This window comes from Tinamus guttatus, unplaced genomic scaffold, assembly GCF_059628265.1.
Source record: "Tinamus guttatus ecotype Peru unplaced genomic scaffold, ASM5962826v1 Tinamus_guttatus_pri_ptg000209l, whole genome shotgun sequence".
NCBI lineage: Eukaryota > Metazoa > Chordata > Aves > Tinamiformes > Tinamidae > Tinamus > Tinamus guttatus.
Window position 1 is genome coordinate 483,089 of NW_028288743.1, and position 25,337 is coordinate 508,425.

The 25,337-nt window shown below is 36.5% G+C and overlaps 1 protein-coding gene across 1 annotated transcript in view; it reads right to left on the minus strand.

Annotated features, from left to right (window-relative positions):
- The window catches only part of PLXDC2 (plexin domain containing 2), a 239,149-nt gene that overhangs the window by 81,414 nt on the left and 132,398 nt on the right, over positions 1-25,337 (minus strand). The window contains exons 3-4 of the mRNA XM_088524326.1: positions 20,841-20,987; positions 16,819-16,888 (exon numbers count right to left, since the gene is read on the minus strand). Of these exons, the coding sequence (XP_088380452.1) occupies positions 16,819-16,888; positions 20,841-20,987 (217 nt within the window). The remainder of the gene's footprint in view (positions 1-16,818; positions 16,889-20,840; positions 20,988-25,337) is intronic.

The window sequence follows — 25,337 nt, forward strand, 5'->3', positions numbered from 1 at the left end:
GTACTGAATACAGAAAATCTCCTACCTTTGGACACAGACTATTTGCCTCGGAAACTTTTGTCTCTTTGCCCATAAAAGGACCACAAAAAGTGAAGTGCAACCAGAAGACTTTTCAGGCTGCGCTAGACTGACCTAGGACATCAGCTATATGGAGTAAGAATCCATGTTCTTGCCGCCAGAGCACAAGGAAAGTGCAGCCACGATGGCTGGAGCTGTTGTGCTGAGTCGCACGCTGCCTGGGATGCAGCGAGGGGGTCAGCAATGGCTGGAAAACACCAATGCAAAGAATTGGCAGATTCCAGAACAGTCAGTTATTTGATTTTTCTCATGGCAGGAGTCGTCCCATTACACTAATATATGAGACCAAACACTGCATTATAATATTTATACATGCAGAAATGCCCTCAGGACAGATTTTTTTTTTTTTAATCTTTTGACTGACCTCTTGGTCTGTATGTTGAAATGATGGCATTGCCAAGGCCAGAGCTCCAGCTGTGTGGAAACAAGGGAGGAAGGAAATAAGGGAGGGAGGCACAAAATATGAAAAATGCCAAGCTTATAGAAGGAATGAATTTAGAAAATTTGCAGTGAAAATATTAATGGAGGCATTAAGCTGGCACAGAAAATAATGATGGCATGACAAGATCTCTGTAAAACCGTTTAAAATGAACTCTCCCGTACTGCTTTTGACTGAAGCTTCTCTGAGTCCTCATTCATGTTATCTTTGGAGACCACCTGTTCCATACGGCTCTCCAATAAATACACTCTTAGTGCCATCTGGCTGAAAGGACAAGTTGACTGCTTGTTAAACGGAATCTTTTTTTCCATGCTGTCCCAGCTTTATATTAATGTACTAAAATGACAAAGTTATTTGTCATATTATCAAAAAGTGTAGCTTAATTGCCACAACAGAATCCCCTCCTTCTTACCGAAATGCCATTCATTTACAGCGCAATCAATATGTACATGAGACAATTATGCAGTGATGAAAACACACCAGTGAGCTGCCTCCTACCCATATGAGGCTTACTCTTGCAGCAGTTTGGATTCTGACGTGTCCAGGGAAGACAAATGACTGCTGAGGACAATGTTATAATAGTGCTGAAGAGCAGTCAAATGAGAAGTCAGCATGTTCCCCACTAAAAGTCACCTATTGTACCTTCCAATCAAAACAAAACTCAAATGATTATTCATATTGATTGCGGCATATCCAACCACCTGTCATACACGGGAAATCATCAACAGACGGTTCAGCTCAGAATTTGCTCAGAGCTCAGCCATGTCTTACTAATGCCAAGCCTCTGGAAGTGGAGCATATTAGCTCTATAGTTTGGCATTCCTTTGGATCCAGTGAATCAGCGTCCACAGTCCTTACTGTTGTATCTTAAAACCCTCACTCGTTTGTCTAAAATGAACACTTTATAATCTGTATAAAATAAAAAATCACAATTTAAAAATTTTCCATATCTGTCCACCTCAAAGAAACCAAACCTCCTAAGCAGGTATGGAAGCAACAAAAGCTATATTGTATCCTCAGTTTTGGTACTCACTTTGCTAAAAGGAGCAAGGCTGAAAAGGCCTCTCACAGGAAATTATTTGCTACAGCTGCAGCATGGCAAGCACCAAAGCTTCATGACCCAAGAAGAACTGTGAGTTGATAAAAGTACTCTTACATTTCAGTGTACAAGATATCATTGCTAAAGAAAACTTGAAAAAAACTACTTGACTCTGGCATTCTTGTCTTGTGACTAAAAGGGAATAAATAAATAAGTATGCAGCTGTATTCAAAAGCGGAACACAGATATCTGGAGAGAAAACACTGACTACCAAAAAAAAAAAAAAAGTGCTACTGAACGTGCCTTTATTTGGTTTTCAAATATTTAATAAGTTTAAACTGGCTCTGTGAGTGGAGTTAACCTTTAATATATAGGCTGACTGCCAGAATAACTAAAAAAAAATATTAAAAAATGCAAACACAGCTTTATTTCACAACAAACACATTTCAACTGTAGATATATTTGTGAATCTTATTGACTCTACCTAGCCAAAACTACATTTTTGCCTGAAAAATAATACTTTCAATACACATGAAAGGAAAACAATAGGCCACATGAGATTCATGGAAACTATGATCCTTCCCATGTCTTTCAGCTTAACAAGAATAAAAATATACGACAGAAATCTGTTAAATAATTTTATGCCAACAAAACATATCTGTGAAACTGTGTTTCCAAAGTAGAAATAGACCAGGTCATGGATATATATATATATGTACATATATATACGTACATAAAATACTCCACAGATATTTTTATGCATTTATATTTCACAACAGTAAAAAATATATAATTTACCACGATAAATCCACAGTGCAGCAGTCTTTACCAATCTGCATAAAATATAATTGGACCTGCTGGAATATATATATATATATATTTAATATTTCTAAAATGCCTCAGTGACCAGGCTGTAAGATTACATTTTTGGACAGATGTGCTCCGTTTCAGTTTCTAGCATCACTGTGTTTTTCTCAATAAATGACAGTGACAATAGAAAAAAAAATGTAGCTAGCAGTGAAAGCTGCATATCTGAAAGAAATAGCCAATTCCTTTAAGATGTCTGCGGCACCGAAAAGGCAGTGTTTCAGTAATACTTCAGAGAGTAAAGCCACTGGTATGTCTGGAAAAGGCCTATGTCCCTTCCCCTTTCCATAATGGAAACAGGTGAAAAATTTATTTATAAAGATTAGATTAAATACATTTTGCAGTTGGAGATCTAAAGCCAGATTCAAAAGCACTCCCTCTGTTGAGAAGTACCAGTGGCCTTGAGTTGCTCCACCAACATTTTTCACTATATTTTGAGTGAATGCATATGAAGATATATTATATCTTGACCATTTTCACAGTTCATTGCTCAGCTTTATCATGCATTACTAGAATGCATTTATTGCATTATCAGAAAACTGCATTTATACTGGAAGTTGGAATTAGTAAATAAAATAGTCGTGTTTATCCAAAGCTATAACTGCAGAAGCATGAACGAAGTGTTTGTAAAAACTCAGAATTCTCCTTAAAGAGAAATTCTGTATGCATCTGCACAGGATGCTGGCTGGCGGTTGAGATAGGCAGTGCAAGCGTTGTCTCCTCCAAAGTAAACATTACACTTCTGACTTCTTTTGAATAGTATAGTAATAGAAACAGTAAGAACAGAGCTTCTTTTAAAGAGGACCTGAAGGCTTTTTTTTTGCCCTGTGGAAGAGTGGAGGTACATTTTATTGTCTGATGAGAGTCTGACCTTACTCCATGCTGACACTTGAAACAAGGCAGAGCTCAAAACTGCTGAGGGGAAGAAAATGAAGCAGAGCTTCAGGTGTGAGCATATTATTCACATCAAAGGCGGGTGTCCAGTTCACACACTGATTGCTTTTATCGTTAAGAAGGTCCAAAAGTTTCCAGATATAATGGCTTAAGAGAATAACTCCTAGGAGATAAACAAGATCCAAAGGGTAAGAAACGTTTCTTTTCCCCCTCAAATACTGTTAGTAATGCATCTATGAGACAGGAAGAAATCAAGGGATAGAAATCCTGAAAATAAAATGCATTAATTAAAATGCATTAATCAATGCCTTATAATCACACTTCATAGAAAACTGATCTTTATTTTGCTTTATGGGATCAGATACCTGGAGAAACGGAATTTAAGAATCCTAGTCAACACTTAATAGATATTTTTATTCCTTTATATTTCATGCCTTCCGCACTCAAGGCAAGGGATAAAAGCAGAACATAAACTGCAATAAAAAGGAATAGACTTACAGAAATTGACTTTATTGCACTATAGAGGTATTGCCAAAACACCTGATTTTATTTGCCTTCAGTGTAACTTTATACTGAGAGACAAGAAAGCACGCATCTGCTGCCGTTCAGCTAAGACCTCAACAAGTAAGTAGCTACCCACTTATGTTAACAACTCTGAAATTAATAGGCATTTTTCTCATTGAAGAAACAATAAGCTCATAGTTATTTTCAGTGAGTCAAGCAAGTTATTTGAAATACTGAAAACAGAAGCCACTTAAGTCACATTCAGGAAACTTTTGCCCTCAGATGTCCAGGCACGTATAAGATTGCTCCGTGAGGGAGCTGGAAATCAGGTATTTCTGCCTGAGGAAATAGCTACAGAAGGATTTTTCAAGGTAAATGGCCCCAGGCACCAAGGGTCATGATGCAGTTTTACAAGGCCTGGTTTTCTTCTTCAGGTTAGTTAAGGATGGAGAGTTATAGGCTACACTTTGGCTTGAATAGATTTTGTAGTATGGTAATAGGTGAAGCTAAAACACTTCCAGCAGCAACTGCAGGTCAAAGCAACTGCAGGTCAAAGCAACTGCAGGTTAAAGCAACAGCATCTCTGGCAACACGAGGCAAGCCTGAGCCCAGGTGACACTTGAGGGAGATGCAGTATTTGCACTGATGGCCCTATCCCCTTGTCTACTTATCATCTACTTTTCCGGGGACCGGCTAGTGAGGCAAAGTCCCAATGGCGTGCATGACATTCTGGCTATCTTTTTGCTACTTGAAGATCCTCTAGAAAAGCATGGCCACAGGCTGCTTCTCCAAACTGAAATAAGAGCCTGAGAATCACAATGATGCAAAAGAAACTAAAGATAGTCCTCTACCACCCAAACCTCACTGGTGTAGGAGACAGTCCCTTAAGTAAGAGAATTATGTGTATCTTGTCCTGCACATTTGAATCTGACAACCAAAGCAACACACCTAATATGTGAAATTATTATGAAAAACAGTAGTTCTAAAGCAAAAGCCTGCCTAGAATACTCAGTAGAACATCAAAAAGAATGTTCATTTTGAGGCAAACTTTTAGCAGAAACAAAACCTTTAGTAAAAACAGAAATACTTTCTATTCCTTCAATTTTTCAAAACAAATCTCATAATTAAATCAATGTTTCTTTAGAAAATTATTATTTCAATCAAGAAAAAGAAGAAAAAAAAAACCTCTGATGAATTTCCCTTAAAATTTTTGAAAAGCAAACTATTTTTTTAGTCATGAATGGTTTTTCCACTGCTCACATTTGGACGTATGTCCTCAGAAACAAGCATATGAATAATGGGAAAAAGCCTGAAGATTGGGGATGTCAGTCAAACCCAGCATCACTGATGGAAGGAAGGAGAAAAGGATGTGAATGGAGCCATGGCCAAAATTACAAGGGGAAGGGAGAAACAAGTGACGAAACTTGGTTTCCAGTTCAAAACTGACAGAGATCCTTGGGAACCTGCTTATTTCAATGGCCCTGGTTTCAAAAAAAACAGACTGCTATCAATCTGAACCGTTTGCAAGGGTAATGAATATAGCAAGGACTGGCTTGAGACAAGGTTGTTGCCAAGGAAGGAACAATATTATAATGAAGAAGCTGGCAACAGACAAGTGATTTTTCATAATATGACTCAGACAACAGTTGTATGCATTCTATTTTCAAAATGTTGAGAATGCAAAACATGTAGTAGCATTTGCTCTTCTTAAAATCTACTGAAATTCAGAGGGGGACAGTCATTATATCCATACTGCTGCACAGCTGAGATATTAAGAAAATCTGTATTCCTAATACTGTCTCTTAGAGATGCTAATGAAATTATAGGTACAGACATTTTCTCTGACATTGACAGATCCCAGATCTGTCCCAAATTGGACAGATCCCAATTTAGAATATTTTAGCTGCAGTAATAAACATAAATAGGCGTATATGGCTTGATTCATCTCCTTTTCATACTCTCTAACAGTCTTTCTTCAGAAACACAGATAGGAAAAGGAAATTATGGGTAATCTGTTCTGGACACAACAAAGGAGGTACTCTTAATAATAAGAAGAAAGACATTATATTTATTTTTTAGTAATGCTAATAGTATGTAAAACTAAAACATTAAATAGCTTCTTCATATGAGGCTTTGCTATCAGTGGGATAGTTCCAGTCATTTTTGTTGCTGCTTCTTTCAGGTCCCACAAGATATTTCCCAATTCCTCATCAGTGATAACTGGCATTGGGTCCCCACGGGCTCCTCTGGAACAATTTTAGGATGCAATTCATTTTGTTAATTATATTTCTCCTGCAGTAATTTCAGTATTCGCTTTTAAATCCTTCATTGATTTTAATTAAGCCTGCTTAAGCTTCCAAACTTTTCTTTTAGATAACAAGCTGCTTAACGCACAACAAGCACAAACCCAACACTCGCTAATGCAGTTGAAAGCCAAACCTACTGTCACCTGCTAAAATTACTTTGAATGTATTGCCAGTGACATAAGGAATTAGTAAGCTTGAAGTGAATAAAGAGAGAAGAAATAATTTTATTTTCTGAGACATTTAAAGTGGGAAACTAGGACTTTTTTTCGAGGCTGTAAATTTATCTTTTTTTCCTTCTAATTCTTTTCCTTTATTGATTAAGTGCAAGAATTAAAATTCTTTGAAGATTTTATCACGTTGTCAAAAGCGCCTTTTTTTTTGTATGGTGGTTCTTCAGCAGTTTTTTGCACATCAGGACTTTACGCATCTATACCATGCAATGCTGCATCCTGTTATGAGATATTTTAGGTTATGCAATGCAATGCAGAGGTATTAGATTAAGTTACAAAGATAACATAGCAAAGATGCTTAGCTGTTTCCAAGCTCAAGCAAACGCTTGTGCTTGATTATAATGTTGTACTAAAACTGAGCAATCTTAAATACCTTTCATTACACCATCATATGAGCTGTAGAAATACCCCTCAAGTACTAGATTGGACTGCAAAAAAGTGGAGAAAAGCAGAATCGACAGAATTTTGTACCCCTGAACTCCCAGAAGAAAAAATTTATTAACCGCATATGACTGTCATCTAATCACAGCTTTAAAAACACCATGTAGTTGAACTGACATAACAGCTTCTGAGTTTTTCGAGAAAGAACTTTTGCAGTAACTTCTCCTGACAGAATTGAAGGTGTTTTAACCATAGCTAAAGCTAAAACGGTTGTTTTAGCCTTACCTAAATTTTCCTCCTTTCACCAGCACTACTTACTTAAATGTTTCAGGGAAAATATGAGCCTTGACATGTCTAAAAGATGGGGTAAGCATTTTTGTTGCTCTATTACAAATTCTAAGTGCACTCACCTATTTGAGAGGAGCTATCTTAAATGACAGAGCATGGTTTTAGGAAAATACTGGGTATTTCTTAAGAGTTGCAGTGATATGAAATATAGAGAAATAAGGAAACAGCCTGTGGCAAAATGAGGAGATTTGCAATCCCCTCGGGTTAAAGTTTCTGAGATCAGTTATTTTAGCAGTCATTTTCTAGGGAAGCCAAATGACCAGATAGTGCAGGAGTCTATAGATTTCATCAGAAACACAAGGAAGTCATGGATTTCTTGAAGTGCCTTAGGAATAGGAACATACATTGATGATACAGTTACAAACACAAATTATGATTCATCAGGAAGAGGAGCCCCGCATATTCCCTGCTTGCTAGGAACAACCAGCAATGCTACTTGGTACCAATCAGCAGTACCACTGCCTCAGCTACACAATTTCACATCTGAAGTTTGAATTCTGTGTTTGCAGAAGCCTAATTCGATGTCTACAAGTTCTCCTCAAAGACAAAAGGAAAGAGCCTTTACTATGTGGCAAAGGGGACCAGCTGGCTAAAATCCCTTGAACAGCCCTCTGCATTTTTCCTTTAAAACAAGCTCATTAAGAATTAAACACGTTCAAAAGAAATCTTAGTCAAGAAGACAGGGAATAGTGCTGTTGTCAAAGTGAGACATAACTTCTGGAGAAGGACAATAGTTAACATAACTTGGGACAACAGTTAATTATAATTTACAGTAGTCCTTACTGCTAAATATGGGCTGAATTTTTAACAAATTTTCCTAATTAATCTCTAAGTGATCTATGCTTTAAAATACTCTTTTTTTAATGTTGTTTGGTTTTAATGTATGTAACAAGCTGCCAGTGTATATTTAATTTTGAAAGAAACATATAAAAATATTATAAACATATAAAAATTATTATAAACATGATTTTATGGATCTTGGAAGGTTTGTGGCTGAGTACGTTTCATTGGGTCCTTACTTCTGCTACAATATATCATTAGTATGAAATATCATATTATAGCAACAAAAGGCTTATTTTCCACTCTTTACCAGGAATTTTATATTTAATTACACACTAAGCGTATCAACCAGTTCTCACCAGTTGCCAGATTTTAGTTTGGAAATGACTTTTTGTTTATCTCAGTAAATGACTTTTCAATTGGGTTTGCTTAGTTCAATTATTCTATATTTACAGTGAGAATAGCAGCTAAAAGTGTGGTGCCATATGAAAGACAAAACAAAACTATATAAGATCTTATTTGAGACTGGACATACATAGTAGCTATTACAAAGTTAATTGGTACAAATAAAATTTTTCAACTTATAAATGTGCAGCAAAGCAATAAGCTGACATTTTGTAGGGCATACAGAAACTTGAAGAGAGTCAAATGTTAAAGATATTTGCAACTGTCAAGGTTATTACTATTATCAAAACTTTGCCATGCTACCAGAAGGGCTCTTAGCCACAGCCTGTAACTAATAATTTCCCAGCATTCTGTGAAGCAGTTGCTGGCTATCTTGAAGGCTCATTATTCCAACATTAAACCATTTAATTTATTATTAAATATTAATTGTCTGATGTGCAAAATTATTTAAGTGCTTTACTGGCACTAGATGTAGGCAAAAGCAATAGCTAGTTACATTTCTTTTTCTTGGAAGCAGAATTTATAGACAAATTCGAATTTGGTCCTTCTAAGTCCTGTCATTGCTTCAGTGGGACTGCCCATAAACCTAAAACTCAAGTTTGGAAAGTGCTTTTCTGTATCAAGATCAGAGCGATGTAAAGGCATACGGATTTTTTTTTTATCCAAAGCTGGTCATTATCTTTGCCCTGAGTATTTATAATGCAATCTGTACAGATAAAGCATCAGAGCAGGAGCACAAAAAGCAGTAGGAGCTGACTGACTGAAGGCAGCACAAAATAGTTTCAGAAGAAAACTGATAGAATAGTCATTTTCTTTCAGAAATAAAGGAAAGGTAGTTGCATAAGGGACACTTGAGATGGGCATGGCAGACAACAGAGGCTTCACAGGCAGAAAACTCTTACATCTTTTATGTTTTGTTGTAATAGAAAATGTAGGAAATGGACAGGATAGGAGGAGGGTAAACAGAAGGCAGTTGTATGACCCGATTTCAGTCAACAGCCAGAACTGCCCACTGGTGATGATGAGCATAATTCTCTGCAATTAAGCCAGCATAGACTGGGAAAGTGATTTGGGCTAGATATGCACTGATTCACTCATTTTTATATCACCATTGCTATTTAACAGCTGTTGACCATAAGCTAATTTGTGCAATCAAATAGCTCTTCATTAAGTGATGAACACATCTCCTGCTGACTGGTGTTCAAGGGTCCAGAGCAGCAGGAATGATCAGAAAAGCCCTGACTGAGATTTCTGGTATTTTCCAGTGAGATATTTTATTCACTACAGTGATATTCTAGTACAGTGAGTCAGGCAAAATTCACTCCACCTATTCACTGTTTTTGAGAGAAACCTTAAGAAAGTAGATTTGTGAAAGATAAAGGGAAAACATATTCACTCATGTCTCTGAATGACTAGAAATATCCAGGTATAGTATTGACAGAGGCTTAATCCGGGTTACCAATTCACAGCCATCCTCACCCTTTCCAGTCCCAGGTCCTAGCCCTGTGCATTCCTCTCTTCACAAGGCACCGCCAGTCAAGAGGGCAGATTTCTCTCCCACCCACAGCATTGCTGTGTGTGCCAACACAAAATGCTAGAGGGTGCAATACTCATGCCTTATTCCCTTCCAGCAGCTATCCTACTGGACTGCAGAGGACAGGACACTGTCCTCTTTACAAAAAGTAACATACTGAAAAATGTGATGCAAAAAACAGTTTGCAAATTATCTTCCTAATATCCTTCATGCTTACTTTAATGCAGAACAATTAAGCCTAAACACTAATAACCCCATTAACACGCAGTGTCCATAACAATTTTCAGAATATCTCTGTATAGAACTTAAAACAGCCAACTCTTTACCTTAGTAGCATTTTCTCTTTTTAACTGAGAAGATATTTTTCCTCTTTGTTGTTTGCACCCCAAGTTACATGCACATTTATAAACACTTTCATAGCAGAATAAGTATGATTCTTTCCGGTGAGAATAACATACACCTTTGAGCCAGTTGTCCTGTCTGGTCAGTGTTTAGAAATAGCACTTTACTATTTCACAGTTATTTCTCTGCATGAATTCTGGTAATGATAGATTTCTCCAAAAACTTTCTGTTTTAGGTGTTTCTGTGTCTTTGATGCCTATGATTTTATCTTGGGTCAACACTGCAGTTTTGATGAAATGCTTTGCAGTGTCATCTTACATGAACAAAAAGCCCTATCTCTTCAGTAAGTATAAATAATTTTAAGCTCATGATCTGTCCTTAAGAAATAGCATGATCATGCTGAGAATTCTGGGCTTGAATGTTAAAGAATTACTAACTTTATTTGGAATATCCATATATAAATTCTAAAATGCCTTTTTATTTGCTTGTGTTTGGTTCTCTTTACTAATAGTTGCAGGAGTACTCAATCAGCAAGAACCATGATAAGAATTATTTCAAATAATTCTTGATCGGGAATATTCCTCTACTAAAGGGGATTTTATGAAAAATAGTCTTTGTTTTCACCTGTTTTTCTTAGTATGGTCTTTACAAATTGCTCCCACTTTAGTAAGACAGCATACGACTGAATCTGCACTCTGGCATATACTCTGGTATATGCCAGAAATTTCTGCAAGAAGACTGGGAGTCCCTGTCTCAAGTACCTCTGTCTGAAATAGTCCGTGGGACTGCTGAAGTGTGTCATGGCTCTGTCTCTGTTGGTTGCTGTGTCTGTGTCTTGACAGGTTGTCTAGTTTCCAGATCTCAGAGCAGTCAGCTACAACAATGAGGTGACACATGGTTTATTTTTTAGAGGCCAATCCCTGCTTTGCTTCAAAATCAATTGCTCATTTTTATGGGCTTTTGTTGCTTTACTGCCCATATATACTCAGGAGGCATCGAATATTCTTGGTTACATTTGGCCAGTACTTGTCTTTGTCATTCTTGTTTCTGTTTTATACAATGTAATCTCTATTATTACTGCTATGATTCACATGCCTATAAGATGCCATTTTAGATGCTGTCCTATGGCTGACAACATTTGAGAGTTTTCTAATGGGAGTTCCTTCTTGCAGTTCTTAAATAAGGCTAACAATGCAGAGCATTTTTGATTCTTTTTTTTTTCCAGAACAGCTTTCAGTCCTTATTTGTGTTTCAGATTTCCATGTTTTGTATTTGTGCATTTGCTAATGCATGTATTAGGTGGACATTTCTGCAGCCTTCCTCAAACTAACTGGTAAATTCTTTTGATATTCAACTTGCTTTGCTTTGTAAGTCTCAGAATTTACACACTTACATCAGCACAGATCATCCCCAAGCTATCTTTGTAGAAATATACATTGATATAGAATTAGACACTTACAGGATGCAGTTCGTTCAACCTATGCCAAATGTCTGCCTTAAAGTTCCACAAACTTTACTGAATTTACTAATTACATCTCTGATGACTACATAAGAGCTCAGGTGGACAAACACAGATATATGTTTCTGCACAGTGAGATGAATTGTAGCCTTTATATGTAAACTATTTGTTCTGTTTGTAAATTTGCCTAAAGGCAATGCCCATCTTTACAATGTATGACAGAGTTATTTCAGACTCTGTGCACTTTCATCCAAATAACTCTTCTTGAAGTACCTATGATCAACCAACTACGAATCAGTTAAGCTTTCTTGAAGCAATAATCATGTCATCTTGATCCTTTTGTTTTCCTTCACCAAATACTGATTTATTTTTCTGTTATATTTTACTTCTTAATGGTGCAACTTTTTTTTTGTTATGCTTATAAATATTATAAAATGTGTCTTACAGACTGATCTTGTAGGGAATATCCTGACTGTTACTGACATGTTCACAGGTTGGTGGAGGAGACAGAAATCTTTGGTTAGTATATATAACATGGCTGCTCCTACCTTGTTCAATTTATAGTCCATCCCTTATAATCCTGTGTTTTTTCCTAGTGTAACTTACCTATTACTACATATGCTCTTTTGTGTGTTCATTTGCTTAGGGATAGAAGCCTGCCACAAGTGTTTGCTCTGCATTGTTTTATCTTTACTTAGTTTCACCTAGCTGCAGAAACCCACTCATTTTCATCATCATAATCCGCATGATAGAGTAGAGAGAGCACCAAAACAGTATAACACTGTTCTCGTTCACACCTATACTATTGATTTCTGTGGCATTCCCCTGTGCTTCTAGGCACGCTGGTATGATGGCTTCTCCATCATACCGTGCCATAAGTTACCAGACCTACAGAGATGGAGTTCTCATTCTGTTACCACACTGTGTCTACAAAACAGACCGTACATTGAGAAATGATACATACAGAAGATGTATGAACTCAACTCACAGACCTCCATTCTGAAGCTTAGAAAATGGGTGAGGGTCCAGCAACAAGCTTCCAGCTCCTGTCTTAAATTTGATTCCAGTTCCAGCCCTAATCCCTTATGAAGCTTCACTTTGAACACATTCTCAAAATTTTCTGTGTTATCAGCCCTTTATAATAAACCAATAAGCAGAGTAAGCTTTGGGGCATCAAGAAGTTTGTTTTGTTTTAACATGTCTTTTCCCTACTCTCACTCCATCATTTTAAAGGTACATCTGCTGGGTTGAAAAGGCTGAGGCCTAGATTCCCAACAAAGTTTAGTATTAGGTTTTATCTTTGGATTGTCCAAGCTCTACAGAAATTATATTTTTATACAGTAAAAGCTTTTAGTTACGTTTAGACAGTACTACTACTGCTGAAAACTTTACTATCGTGGTCAGTGCTAACTATAGGAGCTAATTATAGGAGATTAATTAAGAACCTTATTAATCCCTGGCAATAAATATAAGGTTTGGTGAAAATCCATAATACTTTGGATTAGCCACTACCTTTCTCTGAAATGCTGCTACCAAAAGCAATACCATAAGGAAATGCTCAGCTGAACGCAGATGTCATAAAAGGAAAAAGAAGTTTTCTAAATAATTCGCAGTACATAACACAGTGCTGGCACTAGAAAATGTCGACTGATAAACAGCAAAATTAGCCCCACAGAACAAATAAAAAAGAGTTACTACTATGTGTGTTGGAAGTTAATGCAAGCAAACAGGAACAGCTGTGTTTTGCCCCATGTTGAGCAGGATGCAGAGCAGATTCTTGAGAAAACAACAGCATCTCTGCCCAGAGCACTGCAGGACAGAGTGGGGACTGTTCCCAGCCCGCAGGCATCGCGTGCTGGCGGTGGGTGTCAGGGAGTGGGAACAAAAGGGGTTTCTTGAGCTCTACTCCTTGACATTTGCCACACTACAGAAACCTAACTGGCAGTTTGCAGGGTTTATTACGGAAATATCTAAACATGTGGCCTGTAAAGCACAAACTGTGGAAAGCTTCACAGGAAACAAAACTCAGTGCTTTCCTGTGTTATCTGCTATTTTTAAGGCCTTGAGAGCTCTTCAGAGGTTGCTTCAAAAATGCTCTCTGTGGGAATCCTGGGAGACAGATGCCAATTTCCCACAGAACCACAAATTACTAAATTTTGCTAATAAAAATATTATTAGCTATTTTACCTCCTGCTTATGAATTAAAGAGCCTTGTCAAAATACAAGCTGAGGATCTTTACAAATGAAGCCCACAAACTAGTTATTTTCATTCTTTGTTCTTCCCTTCTTTGGTCAAGAGCATAATCATCTCTCAGCAAAACCATTTGGAAGTGGAAATAAATATTAAACAGAAAGTAGTTTAATTTTACACCCTGGCAGTTTCAAAGTCATCTTAAGTAGCCCTCAAACACTGCTATGTCACAGTGCAGCCTACATGAAGAATAGCGGAAACCACTGGATAGGCAGGACATCATAGACATTTTTACTGTGATGGGGATTTAATGTGCCATTGTTTTCCACTTTCCTTTTAACAAGGCTATTTAATTCATGACTGGGAGGTAAAAGCAGTTTGTTGTGTTGTCATTAACATAATTAATCATGTCCTGTTCTCCAGGAAGTGGACATCTGTCATGTGGGATTCCTGTGCACATTAACTTTGTCATTCTTTTGATCTCAGAATAACTTCTGGACATCTTCCAGATCCCTAATAATAGAAATATCATTTTTAAAGTTGAATAATAATAAACTGTAGAACCACACCATGGAAAAACACCTGGAAACTGTCTTTATCATTTGCTGGCATGCTGCAAGTCACACTGCACCACTGGTGACTTACAGTAACAACATCTGCAAATATACCCAATGCAGAAGAGTTCTCAGAGAGTTACAACACAAATATATCTTTCTTTTCCTGGCACTTATAAATCTCAAAGTTTCATAAAAATGGATGGATAGGATGACTGAAATTATTGAGCTTAATCTAGATACTATTTTTGAAGAAATTATAGGTTAGAACTTAGTTTCCCAAGATCTTGATGAAGATCTTAACCATGAAAGGATCACATCAAAATCAGATGTGACTCTGTACTAATGCAGTGACCTGGAAATATTGTTAAAGCTCTATGCAGCTTGACAGAATAACATGTAGACATGTATCTATTCACTGCAATATTGTTGTATGCCATTAGAAATGGACTAAATGAAAAGCAAAATTATCATGCACCGTTCCATTAACTCTAGTAGCAGTAGAAGTGTTGCAGCTAGTAGAGCAAGTCATGTACATCTACATGCTTAAAAGAAACAAACAAAAAACCCAATAAATGCTCTACACCAAAAACAAGTCATGTTTCCTTCACAAATTAGCAGAATATCAAAATGTTTGTGTAAGTCTCTTTAAAATGATTTTTTAAAAAGCCTCATCTAACCTCCAGATTCCCTCTGTAATCTCCTCTAGTTCATCACTATCCAACACCTTACTATAGGATGCAAAGTATAAGATGATTAACAAAACTCCCAAATTTGCAAAAAAAAGAAAAAAAAAAGACCCCTTTCCCCCTATTCTTCCTGCCATCTTCCATCTTCCCCTCCCTTAAAACACACACACACACACACACACACAAAGACAAACAAAAAACAAAAACTCCCCCAAAGCCCCAGCTCCTCTTATGAACGTAACTTTAATCACAAATTTTGATGATAGAAGAGGGAGCATGATGACAGTAGCAAAACTGTCATCAGTTTCTCAGGGCTTTCATAAGCTGAGCAGAGTAACCACAGAAGAGACATTTGGAAAAAGAGAGAACTTGGTGAAGTTCTAAGGAACCAACTTGTGCAGCAAGGACAAAGAGGCATTCATAAGGGTGAGCATGGTTCCTCAGTACTGCTGCTCTCTGCAGCTGGCAGATAGGATTCATTCCACCCTGTTCTTTCACAGCACTCAGATGATCCACTTGATTTTGGCACCACATCAAACATAACTTGTCTGATAGGAGAATACAGAATTAGGCGTTCAAGCACTGAAATGTAACTAAAAGCTAAGCAAAATGGAAAACAGAAGTCTCCAAATCCCAAACAACAGCTCATGGCTCATGTGGTCATGAAGAAAGGAAAATCTTGACATTGAAGACACACCATAGTTCTGAACTATTTTCATTATTCTGATTGCAAATCAACCATTTAATATCAATCTTTATTCACAGCTATCTATCTCCCCAGCTTGTGATGTTTTGTTAGCAAAATGGAGACCCTGACAAAGCACATCACACTACAGCTTCCCTCCCAGCTCTTACTCTTGTTGGGGCTCTGACCATAAGTATCCCCCAAACTTCCAGTTATACTCCTCCCATTCCTGGCTCCAATGGGATATGAGATCTCCATGTCCTTGTCCCCTATGCTAGGAGGGCATAGATCTAGTTTTTGTTGTGCCTATTCCTGGCTCGTCTCCTGTCATACCCCTAGGTAGAGAACTCAGAGTCTGTGAAATTGTTGGTTTCTTTAGGGAACACAGGATGCTTTTGGATGCCCTCACTGTGATGCTTCTCCTGCCTCTGTCTCTTCTGCTATCTCCATGCTCTTTCAAAGGATGCTGGAACTGTTCATAAGGCAGGAGCTCAGCAGGAACAGCAGTGGCAGAACGGCTGGCCCTAGCCACATGGGCACCCAACGCAACAGGGACAGGAGATCAGACTAGTTCATACCTCCCATCTCTCCACCTGAGACGGAAGATTGGAACACTACTGGCATTGCCACAGGCAAGCTGCACCAACACAGCAAACTACCCCTTGCTCACCTTACAACTGACTTATCATCTTCTGACCATATCGCCTGACCTCAAGCAGCCTTAACCTGTTGTCTGAGGTTTCCTCTCTGTTTTGGCTTCAACACTATCTCCACAACCAGTGCAACTGCTCTGGCCATAAAAGGAAAGAAGCAAAAGATAACTGGGAGAAATACCTAAATAGGAAATGATTAATGCTATAAGATTTTCTGCTGAAAAGGTTTCATATCAGCTTAGCTTTTGCAGCTGGAGGCTTTTCATCATATCGATATTTTGTAATGTTCTTTTTGTGAAAAGCAAAATGTCCTAAATAAATGCTGCAGTTTATCTCTTGACACCTGCGTGGGGGGTGGGGAGGAAGGGGAAAGTATTTTTAAATAGCTGCAAGAAATTCTTCTCAACTTACTCAAAGCGAATGGGTAGAAAGCCACTTACCCCCAGTTGCCACAGTGATTTCACGTAGGAAATGGCCATAAAATGGAAAATCGAAGGACAGATTCACTCTCTGCAAGGAACAACATCAGAAAATAAAATCAATAACATGAAGAAAAGCAGTGAGAGAAAATAAATGAAGATCCCTCCACTTTAAAAATCTTTTTCAACCACTTTATTTTCCTTTTCACTGAAGTCTCGTTATTCCAAACTTGGAATAGCCAATAACTAACTGGAAACAATTTGATGTAAAAAGATTTGCTGAGTCTTTCCTAAACAATGGTTTTAGCCACTTTTTTTTTAAAAAAAGCCACCAATATTTAAGGTCATTGCAATATATAACTTTGACAGCATTCTCACTCCCTTGTCTATATGTTTGCCCCTGAGGCCCTCAGCCACATAGTCCTTCAGATTTGGAGCTCTCCTTGACACCTTGCAGCTACCTGGGGATGTATCACACAAGTGGTCACTGGAAGACACTTCCTCCAACAAATCTGAGTGACATGAGTCTCCAAAGCACAGCTAACTGGAAGAAAGGAAATCCTCTGTGACTCTGAATACCTGGAGAAATGTATAGAGATGTAGGATATCTTAACAATATTCCAGAGCATCTCACCCACAGGAAATATCTTGATATCATAAAATTACTCTTTCTACCTGCCAGGTTAACATGAAGGCGAATGTACTCGTTTACTTACACAATGGACAAAAGACACACCAGATAGATACAACCATTTACAAGAAAAAAAGTAACTCTATGTAATCCATTTATCAAAAATTAAAATGGAGGAATCTCTTTTCCTGTCTTTTCCTCATCTCTGTCAACCTGCATGTGATAATCCCTTATGGACAGCTCAGCTGTATACACAGTGGAGAACTCTAGGTCACAGAACACACCATACTCCCTACCTAAGATCCTTGTAAGTTAAGGTTCAAATTCAAGCTCTGTCTCTGGCTGCCTCCTTTCTTACATGCTCTACTCCTTTCCTAAGGAGCATTGATTCTTTAATCAGTGAGGAAAAAAAGCAAAGATTGCAACTTATTTTTCACCATGCCATTAGCCTTACCATTCTGCTTTGGAAATGCTATGGACTGAACATGTCCAACCCTAATTACCACCCGGCCTGCCACCAGGCTTTACACAAATCATTAGCTAGGAAAGAAAGGAATGATGAAATCCCAGTGAGGTCTTTTCACAGCCTAAATGTTATATCCCATAAATACATAGCACTTGCTATTTGGGTTTCAAGTAGCTACATAACTAGGATAGAAGTATGCAAAGCAATAGTATTTCCTACTTAAGAGGAATTTATAGAATATTTTTTTTTAACAAGGAAATGCTGGCCGAGCTACTGGTGAAAATCCCCCAATCCTACCTTTGATGTCTCCACTTAAGGAAGGACAACAGTCTATATTTAAATAAATAAATAAATAAATAAATAAATAATGTTTATTTTCAGCTTTCCCCCAAAATTACTCATATGATATCTTGGCTTATTGCTTCTGGATTTTATCTGATTATTTCTTCCCACAGAAAGAGTTATACTTTACATCCACCAGAAATGTTTAAAGAATTATTTGGCATGAAATTAATAATTGAAGATTTATAGTAACTTTAAATTAGATTTTCTTTTCACTTAAGTGGAAGTCAGAATTTTGATAGAATTTATTAGCACTTTTTTTAATTGGAATGCAAATTCCATTTACATTGTGTTAATTGAACTGAGTAGAATACAAAAAAGACCTTTTCTGTATGTGTGTAAATACATATATACAAATGAAGATTTCTAATCAATACAACATATGTAGAAGATACCTCATGAATTAACTTAAGAAACTGCTTGTTTTGTTTTGCTCATGATCTAATTTTTTTGCTGCTGAAAAATTTACACGCTTATTCTATCACTCATCATTTCAAAGAACACAATTAAAAGGGCCATTTTTTCTGACCAAACCATCCCATCCCCAATATTTACTACTAGTTGTCTAAACACACTCAGCATCCAAGTCACACATAAACTTCTACTATAAATTGAAAAGATGGTGGCAATGGATCAGGGAAAAACACACTATTACTGGCATAAATCTTTTGTTGATACATATTTTTTCCATTAGTATTAGCTTATTAAATTTATCAGACATTGATTATGCTGTTTACAAGGCCAAACCACCTCATGGCTATCCGCTTTTTATTCCTTTTCCCCAGTGGTGCAAAAAAGACTGGAAGCTTATGGCAATTCCTAAAACTATAAATCTGAATTAAGATTATTCTTCTGAATGAAGAAAAACAAAAATTCAGTGTTAGGACAAGAGCTATTTTTGTCTTTCCAGTTCTCTTATTTTTGAAATAATCACAGAAAAGTAGAAGATATGAGAATTCTTATTATTCTCCAAAAAGAGTTACATTGAATGTACAAAGGCAAACATTGGCATGTCAAAAAATACCAGTTTCTGACTGCATCACTGATGTAGACCTTAAAGACATACAGATGGAAAAAGAGCGGTATCTAACTTTAAAAACAAAAGGACTTGTGCATGTAGCACTACATATTCTATACTTTCTTTTCAAACATCCTTTCAATTCACAAATTATGACTTTTTTCATGATTACTTTTTTACTTCTAATGAAATTAGTCCAAATAAATTCCCTCTAATAAGGCAGTGAAATGAAAAAGTATGTAACAGAAACCTTATATATGAGATCATATCTAAATCATATTTTATTATATATTATTAAATAATTTAAAAAGCTGATGTCCTATTCAATAAAAATGACACGTTTAACTTTTTTTTCCTTCTAAATTTAACTCATTGGAACTACAGGTCATATCTGAATCTTTCTGAAAATCTGGGGAAAATTAAAGGTTCAGTGAATGTTTTTGGTTCACTGTTTTATAAAATTACCCTTAAAAATCCACCATGAACTCAAATTTCTAGCAGTTTACAAGATTGTACATCAACATTTAAAATTTTTAGCATTCAGTGATTCCTCCCACATTACAAGTAACTGTATTAATAATCAGCCTTTAATAAATTTAATTCCTTATTCTCCTGACAAAGCTGGAGAGTAATATTCAGAAATTATAAGCACCAAGTCACAGAAAGATGTGTGGAATGCCCTTTTTAAGGAGGAATGACAAATTCAATTCCCTTCTCTGTGGAAGAGAATGAAAAGCATTTCTGCTTAGTTATGTATCTATTATGTCTCTGGATATTTGACGCTACAGTAGTTTTACAGTTTCCTGTTTTTTCCACAGGGAGAAAAAATCTTGAAAGGCTGAAAGAAAGCAAAAAGCAGTGACAGGGTCAAGAGAGCTGTAGGCCGCTCTTCAATATTCAAGATTAGATTTCCAATTCATTAAAATTAGTATTTTGATTCTTTAAAATACATCTTCTCTGAATTGAAATTCTGGCCCCCTACACTAGATGAGTAGAGAATGAATTATGCAGATGATACTAAAAGCAGAAAGAGTTAAAAAGAACCTTTCTAACTTTCCTGTGAAATATCTAAACTGCTGATAGAACATGCCTTTTTTCAATGACCTAGCTACATAGTACACATGGACATATCTTGCTTGCAAGCCATGTGTCTTGTTCTTCACAAAAACAATCCAACGAACAAAGAAAAAAATCCCACCTTATACAAAGGAACACAGATATGTTCTATGGCAGACTTCAGCAACTTAATTATGAACCCAGTTCTGTTCCTTAAAGTCAATGGCAAAACTCCATCTGACTTCAACAGCATGATTAGTTTGATAAGTTGTGAGCTAACCCTAAAGGAGAGGTGAAATTAAAGTAAATCTGGACAGACATCTCTGAATGGCTTGTTATAGCAGTTGTGGAAAGGCAGCTTGGCATCTTTTTATAGTAGCACTGTACAGACTTACATAGCTTAACTATAAATCCAAAGATGAAGCTCTGTGAACAGTAGTCACGATACTGATCAATGCAGTTATGTCAGTCACAGGTGAAAAATATCCATGTCAGTCAAAGAAGAAAAATATAAAAGTACAGTAACTTACTGCTGCCTGCCGATGGGTATTGGAAAGAATCCCATGGATCTTTACTTTGTCCTTCTCCATTTGGTCTATGTTGACCCACAGATCCCGGCTGGTAGAATCATAAGGGCCATATGTCCTTGAAGTATAATAATTATGATCTGTATCCTCCTGAGAGGGAAAAAACACAGTAAATCAGATCATAATGGAAGTTGTATCTTAGTTTTATACAGAACTCACCTTTGACATATTGAGTTCCATTTCTCCCGAGCACTGCAGAAAGGACCACATTGTGAGTCAACAGACAAGCAATCAAGTACAAATCAGAAAACAGACAAGTACAAATTGTAAATTTATTACAGAAAATTTAGGATGTGCTTAAAAATCCAAGTATAGGAAGTTCTAAAATTCTTTTCAAGGCTTTCTTTGTGCTGAGATTGTACACACTAATTAACAGACAACCACTATACTGAAAAAAAGAAAAACAAAAAAAAACCCCAATGACTGGAAATAGAAATCTGCATGAGAATGGATGTAGAAATGGCAATTCCTTTTTATCTGTACAGAGTTCTTTATCTACAGAAAGAAAAGAAAAACCTTACAACAAAAATCAGAGTAATAATCTGTCTCATTTTTTAGTGGAGGCAAAGAAAAGGTCATAGTTCAAACAAGTAATAGTATGTGTAATAGAATTCTGGGATCTGTTTGTGTGATCTAGCTTCTATACATGAGAAATAATTACAAAAATATCTTGTTTTAGGTAAACATGAAATATACTGTAGTTAAAACTGTATGCAGATTTTAAGCATTTCCAGGTTTTCATGACTAACAAAAACAAACTACGGAAGTTATGGTCTAGCAGCTAAGCCACTACCTTCCAACATATTGAGTCTACTTGATTGCTCTACAAGATTTTTTAAATGGTATCTTGATCTATGCATAAGGGAGACTCTTTAAACACCTTGTAAATCAAACATTTAAATTATAGCCTCCAGCCCAACAATTTTGTCAGTGCGTGCATAATAATTCAAGGTAAATAGTTATTACATTCTGTTTAAAAATATCTCATTTACTGTTGCAATACAAGTAAAATAATCTTAGATATTTCTGAAAGGAAACACTTTTTTCTAGTTGGATTTCTAGTTGGATGATGGAAAGAAACAGGAATTCCTCTTGCTCATTGGAAAAGGTTCATAAACTTCACATATTTGTGTACCCTGATTTTCTCCTGCACCCTAATTTTTATTTCTACTTTCTGCAATTTTGCAATATGACTAGAAAAATGCTTCTGCAGCTGATTACCTAAGTTTGGCTGAGAAGCCTAGTTCAGGAACTCTTGGTAAACTTAGGAACCAATTTATATTCCAAGTGGATGATTTAATAGCTTGGATTATTACAGATAAGAAACTGTGAGATTCTTCTTTTAGTCCCCAGGTTTGGAGGGGGGTACTCATGAGTTTTCATTCTGACCAGATGGTTTTTGGGCTTTGACTTATTACATGTTTTTCTATAATTCCACCACCTACATCTGTACATCTGTACTATAAGAACATGGAAAACTGCTTTTTATAGCCATCTGACACAGAGAGCTCTGCAGATATGCAGAATAATATATAAGTATAGGTATGAAGAAGAACAAGCTTTACAATAACTTTTAATTTAATAAAGTATGCCACCAAATGAAAGAACGTGTAGGTGAGGTAGAGAACTTGTCTGCTACTACTTCAAGAAGAAACAGGCTATACCTAAGGAAGTGGCAGCTACGTACAGGAAAATCTTTCCATTGTTTCTTTGTTTTCTAGGTATTTATCCAAGAGGCATTATTGTCCATTGCTTCTCTAAGAGAAGTCTTATCCAAATACTGTAGGTATATAAAATAGGAAGCAGCTCTCTTCTGTTGGTAAGTACAACTTTTAAGCAAAAGATTGTTCCAGATATTTGCACCAGCTATGAAGACTACTGTTGTTAACCTGTGCAAGTATAAAATGACTATTAATTAAAACTTTTCTCATAACTCTTTCTTTTTGGGGAAATAAGTTATTTTTTTTGCCTGAGGCAACTCTTTATGTTGGATTGCCATCTCATTGTGGATTGCAAAAAAAAAAAAAAATGAACTAAAGATTTCACAAGGGATACTCTCTGATGATGCCTTTAATACATTCTCATACTTCTTCAGCTACAGCTAATTTTTCTCATGAGTGCTGAATGCACACAGCATTCAGAAAAGCTCAGCACAGCTGAAGATTGAGCCTTCTTTAAAATCATGATTTTTCTATTCTAATGACTGAACATCCATTCCGTATCTACATATGCAGATAGTCCCACATAGAGTCCAAAGATCCAAAGCCTACTTCCTCAGTAACTGGTTGTCCTTCACAGATTAGGACTTCAAATGTGTTAGGTTAGCTGTGACAGTCAAGAAAGTATGATGTAACTGCATGCAATATTTCAAAGGAACAACTACATTATAGTTCTGAAATGCATTCAAATTGCTAACCAGTATTCTGGCCAAAGATGTAATTGAGAATAGTTAATGCATAAACTACTGAAACATGAAACAATACTGTTATTTCTCAGTGAAATAAAACACCATGGCTCAATTATAACGCAATCAAATGGTGCACTTTACAAGTTTAATTTTCTTTCACTTTTTTCCTTAATAGAAATTGAAAGTTACTGTAAACCCCTAGATGACAGAGGACATTATCAAGTAAGATATAGATTATTAAGATCTTCAACTCAATCCAGCTGTATGAATATTCTGTTTTAAAATGCTGGATCCATGCCACACAATTACTGAATGAAAGCATTTGCTATATAGAACAGTAAGACTATAACTAAACAAGCTACTAACATCAACCAGAGAAAAAGTAGGTGATATGCAAGGATGAACTTGACTATTGTTCAGTATAAAATAATCTGTTTAATTTCTGTTCAGCTGAATGAAGAGAGAAAGATATTGGCAAGATGCACCACTATAGATCAGCCAGCTGGACAGTAGCAACATTCTGGTAGTTTTAACTTTAGTCACTTTTTCCTATTCCTTTTATCTACTGAGTATTAAAAGGCTTCAGTCAACACAACTCTTAACTTGTAATTACATTTACTTTAAAAGTTAAAGACCTGTTTGTGAACTGACAGATAGAAAATACTTTTACGGCTGTTAATCTTCAAATAATAGGAAGGAAATTTTAAGAGTTATTGGCAGGTGCAAGATAGTGAGACTGCATTTATTGAGATAACTCCTGTTCCCTTATATACCCTATTTAATGAAATTATATTGTCTGGTGTTGACTGCCACAAGAGCAACAGGGGGGACCCATGAACCATGAGAATGAGTCCACGAGGGGAATGGAGTTTGACTTTAAAGGTACTGAATTTATCACTGTGAAAGGAAGATGTGGTGTCTGATTTCTAAGGGAATGTACTATTCCTTAAATATTGACTATATTCCCTAAATTGCAGACTATTTGTATTGTATATTTGTAAATTAGCTGAAGGTGCTGCTTGTATAGAGGTGTGGAACCCTCACCATGCCTCAAATTAATACTAAGAAAATTCATCATCAAACACTAAATTCATAAAGCCATCTTTAATTCTAAAATTAATATGAACATTTTTAGCTGAATAGCTTATTAAATTAATCATCCGTGTTTTCCAAAAGTTGTATTTGTGGAATAAGATGGAAAAAGTGGAAGGACAAAGCAGGTAATTATGTATTTAAAAAAGAGTATATTTCAGGAAGACAACAAAGATAATGAAATATATCTTGAAAAATTTAAAGGAAGCAATTGAGCTATCAAGTAAAAGTATTCCCTTGGTGAGGAAAAGCCATTCTGGATTTTTTTTTTCACAGCAAAAAAACTTTGTATGCTGAAATAAGCCAGAAGCAAGAGGGCCCAGCAGACATATAGCGAAACTAGCAGCCTCAAAACCTACTCACTCTATTGCCAGATCTCACAAAATGCTTGTTACTCTCAGTATATTATAGCCTACCCTACCAGTAAAATACAACTAAAATACACATCTGATTTGTTTTTCAAATTTTTATTAGAAAATTGCTCTTAGAATCCTGGAGGTAGTAATTTCAAGCTAAAACCAGCAACAAAAGCAGAGAACAGAAGTGACTGGTAATGCTGGACTCCACTTGCCACTGCATTGCAGCTCACTGTAAGCCTCTTCCAGCTTTCATATGTTCAGGCACTGGGGAGAGGTGAAGGAGGTGCACGGTCACACGGTGGATTACCAAGACCGAGAACGCACATACGCCCTCCCTTGTGATTGCGTATTTTCTGATTTATTCACCTTTTCTTTCAGCAGACTCTGAATGAAACAGAGGTGGCAGAGGTACATGGAGAATATCAAAAACATGTCCTCAATCCAACAGCCATTAGCAGAGGAGATGAGGGAGTATTAGGAAAGAATATCTTTGCTGAGATGGTGTCCTAAAGGGATGATTAAGGCCAGAGAATTTGGGGAGAAGCGGCAGTTAACTGTGCTGCTTCTGTATAATTGCATTTT